The 9,915-nt window shown below is 33.3% G+C and overlaps 1 protein-coding gene across 1 annotated transcript in view; it reads left to right on the top strand.

The window, feature by feature from the left end:
• PsGEF (Protostome-specific GEF) overlaps positions 1-9,915 on the top strand; it is a 26,477-nt gene that overhangs the window by 9,235 nt on the left and 7,327 nt on the right. The window contains exons 5-8 of the mRNA XM_018512803.1: positions 1,598-1,652; positions 2,870-3,151; positions 4,258-4,572; positions 7,940-8,355. Of these exons, the coding sequence (XP_018368305.1) occupies positions 1,598-1,652; positions 2,870-3,151; positions 4,258-4,572; positions 7,940-8,355 (1,068 nt within the window). The remainder of the gene's footprint in view (positions 1-1,597; positions 1,653-2,869; positions 3,152-4,257; positions 4,573-7,939; positions 8,356-9,915) is intronic.

Below are 9,915 nucleotides of genomic sequence, written 5' to 3'. Positions count from 1 at the left end.
TTTATTGTATGATGTCTATGATCTATTTATTTCGACCACTACTTACCGCTAAAGCCATCTATAGGAAAACGGCGGAAGCAAAGTTGTACACCTAACAATATGATTTCCTTGAGAGAAAGAGCGAAGAATAACAACAAATTCAGGGAATTCTGAAACATGTTTGTGGTTGGAAAACAGGTTGCCGTGATAAGGCTTGAGCTGTAACAGTCACTTGTAATAGTCAGAGCGAGGGGGATAGAAACGAGGAAATTAACCTCGGTCGGAGAATCAGCCACGATTTAATCGGTCCCGATAAAGCTTCGTAAACTATACATCGTTAACTTACGAAGCTTAACAAGCACGTGATGCCTCGTACCGTGTACGAGATAGTAATCTCTCGAGGTACGCCGAGGCAGTACAACGTGGGAAAATCTCATGAAATTCGTAAAGCGAGCACGAACCGCACGAGAGCTAGAGTATAGTCCGTGGAATTTATGTTATTGGAGCAACGAATTTATCTCTCTCGTACCTCCTATCTTTTCTCGTGCGTCTGTATAAATCCGCTTATTTACTTATATCCATTAGATGATCGTTTATCCATTACTGTATTTATTTTTACGTGTGCACGTCGATATGGTATGTTTCGCAAGAAAACGCGTTTCTCCTCGTTCAATATTCGATTGACGATTGATCAGTCTCTTTTCTTTCATCGTCTCGGCCTTGGCTTGTTTATTCTTTGGATTGCCCAATCGAAGCAGTCAACCTAATTTTAAGCTTGTTCCGAGAAATTCTTCTATCGGAAAAATGCCGTGCCGACGAAGCTTGGTTTTCGCGAAGACAACACTCTCCGAATACGAATATGTTATTTGAACCATTTTAGCTTTAATTGTAATGGCAATTGCGTAAACATTTATTTGACAACAACGTTTTGTAATCAAGCTATCTTTCATTCTGCAGTTAAAATATTTTCGCACAGATTAAAATGTTTCAGGAAAGCACTTGTATTACATAAACACCGAAATTTAAACTTTTTACCTCAATAGTTTTACATTTTATTAAATTGCTTTAATACAAGATTACTTTAAATGCAAAATTAGCATATCTTATTTAACCCATTTTTAATATCTCTTAAATATATTATAGATGTAAATTATTGTTGTTAAGTAAAATATCTTGTTTATAATGTACTTGATTAAGATTGGAAAGAATGTTAGCAATGCAGAAAATTACGCAATTCCGAACCGCGTGCCTTCCCGGTCGATGGTCCGTCCGAATGTCTAAACTATTGTAATTTCTGGGGGCATCCGAGAGAGTTTCCCCTTTTGCGGTAGGAGGGGAATCGATTCCCCAAGATCATGCGCACCACGTCTACCACGTGCATTTCTCACCCCCTTTCTCACCCTCCTACGTCTACTGTTCGCATACAGTACGCGAGACATTACGGTCACGCTGTATATACATCACGCTCCTCGCGGATGGACGACACTCGTATATGCATGTGTATGCATGTATATGCATGTATATGCATCTATATGCATCTATATGAACGTGCCTACGTATTTTGCGGCCTTTTCAGACAACGGAAATTTATGCGTGTTTCCTTTTCTGCCTGTTTCAGACGTAGCGAGTTGCTGGGCTGCATGACTCTTCCTCTACCTCTGTCCCAGGATAAGGTAAATATCACGAAACTTCGAGTATATATTCGCGATGTTCGATCGAAAGCCATGTTCCGCTCTCGATTCGTTTCGCGAGTGTACGCCGTCTATCATGGAGTACCTAGACGTCTACTAAAGTTTGCTGATATATTAATTCTCAGTGTCTTCGAAAAGTTTCTTACTATAAATTAATAAAAAATTCGCGTTTCTCTCCCTGGAGGATAAGGATAAGTATATCGAAACGTTAAGTATTCACTCGAAAGATTCTCGATTGAGACGTCTGCTGTCGATTTATTCCAAGTATATTGCACCACCGGATGCGTCTAGACGTCTACTAAAGTTTGCTGCTATATTAATCCTTGAATTAGTAGTGGCGTCTAGAAAGTTTTTTTTTGCCATAAATCATTGAAACCTCACAAAGGAAAAATATAAGTATGAGAAACTTGGACTATTTACGATGCTCGATTGAAATGTTTCTTAGCGTTGATTACTATATTAGAATATTAATTCTCAAAATACATACAGTATACATACAGTACAAATATTATACAATAATACATATATTATGCAATAATAAAATAATAAAAAATTTTGTAGACAGAATTTGAAAAATTATTATAATTTTTCTCATTTTATGTAAAAGTCATAATCTGATCTTTCTACCTTGGATATTGAAGTACTGTGGCTGTTACATAGACATATTAATAATTCAAAATGTTTTTTCATGTTAAGTGGGTTATTCACTACGAACACAGGCATTACCTGATATTAGCTAGATCGTTGAAATGATATCCTACATACGTCGTTCACTTTAGAACAAATGTTCAATTATGTGACGCACTTGCAATATTACATTTTTTTATATTTTGATAAGATATTACACAATAAGAATCATTACTAAAATATCATTATGCAACTTCTGTGTTGCAATTATATTTAAAAAAAACTGTCGCAATAATTAATTTAAATAGATTTTTCGCCAAGTCTTGAATCTATATTTCTTAATCTCGTCAATTTCACGATTTTCTCTCTTGAATAGTCTGAAATAAATTTTTTTAACGAAAATTTAATAGAACACGATTTCCAACTTCCAATTACTACGATTTTTAAAATTTCTTGTATCCTGTTACTATTTCCACATTTAATTATAGAGATAAAATAAAACAATACATTCAACAATTTTTTTCGAGGATTAAATCGGGGAGATTAAAAGAAAAGAAACGAACAACTTACAGGAAGCGACATGGCATCCTCTCGAAGCCGGATCCGTCCGAAACACGAGCACCCCTTTCGCGGGTGTACCTCAAGACTGCGTCGTGTCGCCACCATTATCCAAGGATGGCGAGTCAGATAATAACAACTCAGGGACAGACGATCTGATGTATCTGAGGCATTTGGAGCTGGAACCAGTTGATCCGTTGACAGGTTTGCCCCTGCACCCGGGTTTCACCGCGAGAGGCGGCAGAACGCCCTGTACTATCACGAGAAGGTTGATAAGGCAAACTTCGGTCAATCAAGTGCGTTTATAAAAGTTTTAAATCATTTATAACATTGTTAGACGAAAAGTTACTGTTTAATTATACATTTTCTTTTCTACACGGACAAGATTATAGCACATCCGCGTATAATCCATTCACAGAAATCCAATTTATTATTGAAAATTACTTATTTTGAGTATTAAAAGCCTTAAATAACAATGCTTTTAATGTTCGAAACAATTAATAATTAGTCATAATCTTCTACACGAAAGAATTTTCTCTTAAAATTTACCCTGAAAATTTAATATTTGTGGTACAACACAATGTTTTAAAGATTTTTACCACTTCAGTAAAATTAATCAAATTTTATTAATCTTATTTTATATTTCATTATAGTTTTATTAGTGAATAAAAGAGATTTACATAAAATTCTTCGAAATACAATGTTGTCCCATACTTCCAGAATAAATTTTAACAAGAGAACCACACGAAGTGTTAAATTCTAATATTAATGAAACTTTGTATACATAAAAAGATGAATGTGTAGAAAATACTAGTTGCAGCGAAAAAACGGTTTGAAGAGTGAAATCACCATTAATAACGATTTTAGCTTTTTTCGTTGTATCTTAAAAACTATTCGACATATCAAAAAATGTTTTATACAAAACTTTTACAATAAAATCGCCTCTATTCATCCGCGTCAATAATATTTTTGAAAAATAAACATTTTTTTTAATTGAAACAAATTGTTTATCAAAAATATTATTAACGTAAATGAATAGGAGTAATTTTATTGTAAAGTTTTTGTATAAAACATTTTTTGATATTTCGAATAGTTTTCGAGATATAACGGAAAAAAACTAAAAACCGCTTTACCACGAGGTGATTTCACCCCTTCAAACCGTTTTTCCGCCGCAACGGACATTTTCTAAATTCTTCTTTTTATATAATCTATATGTATACATTTCATTAAAATCAGAATTTATCACTTCGTGTGGTTCCCTTGTAAGAAAAAATTCTCTGTGTGCAGTATCAAATTTCTATAAAGAAGTTTGGTTAAAAATAATTTAACATTTGCTTGCTAATATGTATAGCAATACTAATTAACTTTGCGCTGACTGAATGTTTTATTATTCATCTGTCAGATTCCATGGGGATTTTCGTTGTCGTGGGGCAGGCCACCACGAGTGGAGCGCGTGGACCCAGGAAGTCCGGCAGAACGTTCCGGCTTACGGCCAGGTGATCATGTGGTATTCGTGGAGACAACAAATGTCGTGACGAGACCACGAGATGAAATTCTAGGCCTTATCCAGGCCGCCACGAATCAGCTGGTGCTGGAGGTATATCGTAAAGGAGGTGCTCAGTCGTCCGGTGCCCATCACAGGCCCAGCTCGGTGAACGCCACACTTCAGTACTCCTCCGCCGGTTCTAATGTCCAGCATGTCACGTTCAACGCCGAGGTCGGTACCGGCGTCCTCGTGTGAACGTTACCCGTGTAGCGGTATTAATAGTATATATATTCATCGGTATCTCGATCACGAAGAAACGTCGCATGGAATAACGGCATAAAAATTGACGCGTGACGCTATACCTTAATCAATTATTTAAGATGCAAAATGATCTATTTTCTTGTATTTTACATGTGTCCCGGTTTTTTTCCAACACCAAGTATTTGTACTTTTAAAGATATTTCTGATAACACGAGTATTTGTACTTTTGAAATTTGTTTCTGAGAAGGTTGTTAATTTTAATTGCTTTTAATTTAAATGATTTATGTTCATTAAAAGAGAAATTAAAATTAATTAAAATCTCAAGGTCAGTTAAAGTACATATCTATAAGAAAAAAATAAACTGCTTGATCCAAAATAGTAGTATAAAATTACTTTAATTGCTATTGTTATCACAAGCGATATATATCTAATAATTCAAGATACCGAAAAATATAGTTGATACAATATAAAGATTACCGCTACTATTAGTGTCATTAAAATTTACGTTCGCCATTGAAGCATAATTACGTGGATCGTAAATTAATAAAGATTGAAAGTGTATTAAAGAAGCTCTCATTCTAACAAAATAATTGATTAAGCGAAGAATGCGTCAAACGTTTAATTGCAACATGAAAAAATGATATCGTAGGAAAGATATATAACTTTTTATTCTCAACATCGAGAATATAAAAAAATATATATATATATTTAATTGCTATCAATATGCTGAATCGCGTCGTCTCTGAGTGTTGATGCTACTTTACGAAAATAGATAAACTTGCGAACGTGTCTGATAATACATTTTATCATGAGAATCGTTGCAATTTTGTAAATCTTATTTTAAAAACAATCAAAAAGATGTTTAATAATTGAGACAACTCGGACGATACGATACTGCAAGATTTAATTCTGTGAATTCGCGTTTATGATTGCTATTAATATTCTGGATATCGTGATATCTGGCAAATATATATATAGTCAACCATTTTGTAAAATTTTTGATCGTTTACTGTTATTTTTTGGATACACTTGTAAATCAAAGAACGTTGCAAAATTCCATTGCTAAATTAGAATCATATTTAAGGAATCGCGAAAAAATTTTATATATTTATGAAGAACTTATAAGGATCATTGTAGCGGAAATATGCGAATTTAGTAGAGACGTCATCAGCGTGCGTTATTAAGAGCTTATTTTTTTTTGTTTTCGTCACAAAAGGAGTGCGAAGAGCGTCACACACATATATATTGTTTTTTCTTCTTTTTTTATTGTACTTAGTGTAGCGAAGCGTGTAGTGTATAGCGCGCGCGTCTCTCACGTGAGGGATGCCGTTTAAGTTATGATACGGTTATGTTTTGTACCTTGATCAGGTTGCTCTTTTTTGTTGCCAACAAGTTTTGTTTCCAACCATGCGTTCTGTTTATTTATTGTATCCTTGCCACCCTCATCCTGAGATTTTAAATTATCATATATTCTTATAAGTTTGATCACCGAATTATTTTGGTTTAATTATCATTATAAAAATTAAACAATATTAAGAATCTTTATTTTAAACCACATATGTGAGAACACAATCAATACTAGAAATTAAAATGTCTATAACTGTCGAAGCTGAATCTTCATCGCGCTTAAATAATTCAATCTTGAATCACTATATATATCACATATATGTACTTGCATATATACGATATTGTTGTCTTTCGAACTACTCATCGAATTGTTTTTCCGGATTCTCTCTCTAAACGCAATAAACTATTCTAGTAATCGCGAATTAATTGACAAGCAATTTTAATAATTTAATGCTACAATCAGGCATCATATTATAAAGATGTTGAAAATATGTTGAAAAACTGTTAATAAATTTATTGCGAAGAATATTACCTCGGCCGGGAATCGAACCCGAGGTAATATTTTTCGCAATAAATTTATTAACAGTTTTTCAACATATTAACATCTTTATAATATGATGCCTGATTGTAGCATCAAATTATTAAAATTGCTTGTCAATTTAATTCACGATTACTAGAGTAGTTTAATTGCGTTTAGAGTCCGGAAAAACAATTCGACGCGTAATTCGAAAGACTACAATATGATATATATGCAAGTACATATACAGTGATGGGAGAAAGTTCGGCAACGGTTAAATATCTTGGAAAATAATGCTTATGGAAAAAAATGTTCAATACAAAAGTTTTAGTATATCAAGTGGTCTATTATATGATTATGTTGAAATGACCTTCATGTGACCTTGAAGGACACCGTGAAGGTCAACTTTGAAATCTTAAATGGAAATACCTATTTTCTCTTACATATCCTTAAAGCTGGTGTCAAGACGTTTCCGAAACACTGGTTACAAACCCTTTTTGCTTGAGATCTTCCTGAGTTAAGAACCTTTAAAGTTTAAGTATCGCCGGCGCGTTACTAAGTATGCGCGCGCGCACAAGACTCACTTTGATCAAGCATCTCGAAGAGGTGGATATCCGACCATACCACCTCCACGCAGTATACCTTAGATAACGCGCCGGCGATACTTAAACTTTAAAGGTTCGTAACTCAGGAAGATCTTAAGCAAAAAGGGTTTGTAACGAGTGTTTCGGAAACGTCTTGACACCAGCTTTAAGGATATATAAGAGAAAATAGGTATTTCCATTTAAGATTTCAAAGTTGACCTTCACGGTGTCCTTCAAGGTCACATGAAGGTCATTTCAACATAACCATATAATAGACCACTTGATATACTAAAACTTTTGTATTGAACATTTTTTTCCATAAGCATTATTTTCCAAGATATTTGACCGTTGCCGAACTTTCTCCCATCACTGTATATATAGTAATTCAAGATTGAATTATTTAAGCAATGAAGATCTAGCTTCGACCGTTATAGGCATTTTAATTTCTAATATTGATTGTGTATAAAAATTAATTTTTTATTAATTGTACAGAAAAGTATTGCTTGCCTAGATAGAGAGAAGTTCTTACAGCTTGTTAACATTATTTTAAATCAAATTACAAAGCAAAATTAAGAATCAGATATTGTTCGAAATTATGTCAAGTATTATCATACAAAATTATTTTATCTGTATATTTAATTATTCCCGTAATTATTCCTGTACAATACAGATATTGATAAAAAAAATCTCATAGTTATATTACATAATTATATTACATAATCATCAATAAGAATGCTAGTTCTATCTATATATATAAATATCAATTTAGACGAGCTTCGTCTCAGAATGATAAAACGCGAAAATTCTGAAATCCATTCAAAATAATAAGCATCTATTTTGATTCCCTGTGAAAAGTCGTCCAAAATCTTTTCGCGACTCGTTCAAACAGGTCTTTCCGAACTTGGCACCTGACGCGCCACCCGAAGAAGAATTAACTGTACGTGAGACCAGGTATTGGGGCGTTTTGAAGAGTGGCCACACGCGCTTTATGGTCCCGTTGTGCGAGCGACGCGATGTCCTGTCGGCGGCGGACTATCTGATCCTCTTCCAGAATTTGGATGAGTTGCTCAAATTGTCCGAAGAGATCAGGGATGAGGGCGGCGGTGTCGACAGCTATCTCTGTAGAGTTCCTAAAATCACAGCTGCCTACCGAAGATACCTCAGTGGCCTACAACGTGCCTGCTGCCTGCTGGTCGCTCTCAGGCGGAACGCGGCCTTCGCCAAACTGGTCTGCGAACCCGCCGTGCCACATAAACGACGCCCCGATCTCACCGGGGTGTTGCTTCTACCCTTAGAACACTACAGGTTAGCATGCTAATTGATCGCGTTTCCTTTATAAAGAAATCTAATTCGCTTATCAATCATTTTCATTTGATAAAAACCACACATCTTGTAAGAAATAAAGCTGTTTAAATTTAATTATTAAACATAGGAATTGATAATTAAACCGTGATATGCATATGTATGTTTTTATGAAGTTATTGCTAATATAAAAAGATGAAAGATATAAAAAAATAATTTATTTAATCGCTGCTTTTGTTTTACTTTATTTAAAGCTTCAACTGTGATGTATATATTTTCATAATTTCGTTATTGTGTTAAGAATTTTTCGTATATTTTTAATAATTCTTGATTAATATAATATTTTAATACTATAATTTTCTCGTAAATCTTGCAATATATTATTTAAAACCTTAAGTTAAAATTTGAATAGTTTTGGTTAAAATCTCGAAAACTGCAATTATGAGAAGAGTTTTTAACCCTTACCGTACCATCTACAATTTGGTGCCTCATCCATACCAACCAGGGTCATTAAAATCTCTTCGTTTTTTCACCTCTTCAAAATAATTCAAAAAATCTCTAAAAATTCACCAACATACTTCCAACTTTCTAGAATAATATTGACTTTTCATTTTGGAAAATAATAAAATGTAGTATAATTTATAATTACCGAAAGATTCGTAAGTTGGGAAAAAATGGCATTTGAGTTAAAAAATTATAACTTTTCATAATAAATAAATATAAAAAAATCACTCCAGGGTTTTGTAGTTTAGATGTGAAGTTATGAAAAAAAAATACTAAGACTTCGAATTCTATAAAAAGTTGAATTATTTGAACACATGAATATATAGTAATTTTCAGTAAGGGACATATAAAAAAAATCGAGTTAAAATACGCATTTTTTTATTTTGTTGTAAAATGATGTATTTTTTCATTAAAAAAATATAAATTTTAATACACATTTAAATAAATATGTAAAGAAAAGCGTGACTCGCCTCTTGAGTTTTATCTATTTTGTCTAAAAAATAAATAATTCTTTAAAAAAAAAAATTTTTTTAATGAAAACAAACATTCAGACATTAATTTAGAGTGAAAATAGAATACTTATAATGATTTTGACACAAATTTTATTTTCACAAAAAAGCTAACATCGTATACTCACAAGGGTCACTAGTGTCTCACGTCGCCTTAAACTGCACGTCAGTCATAGGCAGATTGACGGCCGGGGTCGCACCACCGCGCACAGATCCCCCCCATCACAAACTTTTTTTACGCGGCAATAACAAACGCCGGGTTTGCGAGAAACTTCCACGAACAGGAATCGCTCGGTCACTAGTTAGCAGGGTTGGGTAGTGCTAAGTTAAAAAGCTAAAAGTTAAGTTAAAAAGTTGAAAAGTTAAATAATTTTAACTTAACTTAGTTACATTTTAGACTCTTAACTGTTTAACTTTATTTAGTTACATTTTATCGATAACTATTAACTTTTTATTTAAATTTGTTGAAGTTAAGTCTCAGACTCAAACATATACTTCATTTAGAACATACTCTATATTTTACTTAAAAGTTTTGTTTGTATACATTATT

This window comes from Trachymyrmex cornetzi, unplaced genomic scaffold (genome assembly GCF_001594075.2).
Source record: "Trachymyrmex cornetzi isolate Tcor2-1 unplaced genomic scaffold, Tcor1.1 scaffold43, whole genome shotgun sequence".
NCBI lineage: Eukaryota > Metazoa > Arthropoda > Insecta > Hymenoptera > Formicidae > Trachymyrmex > Trachymyrmex cornetzi.
The sequence above is the reverse complement of the archived record's forward strand: the minus strand, read 5'-3'. Positions and strand labels throughout refer to the sequence as shown.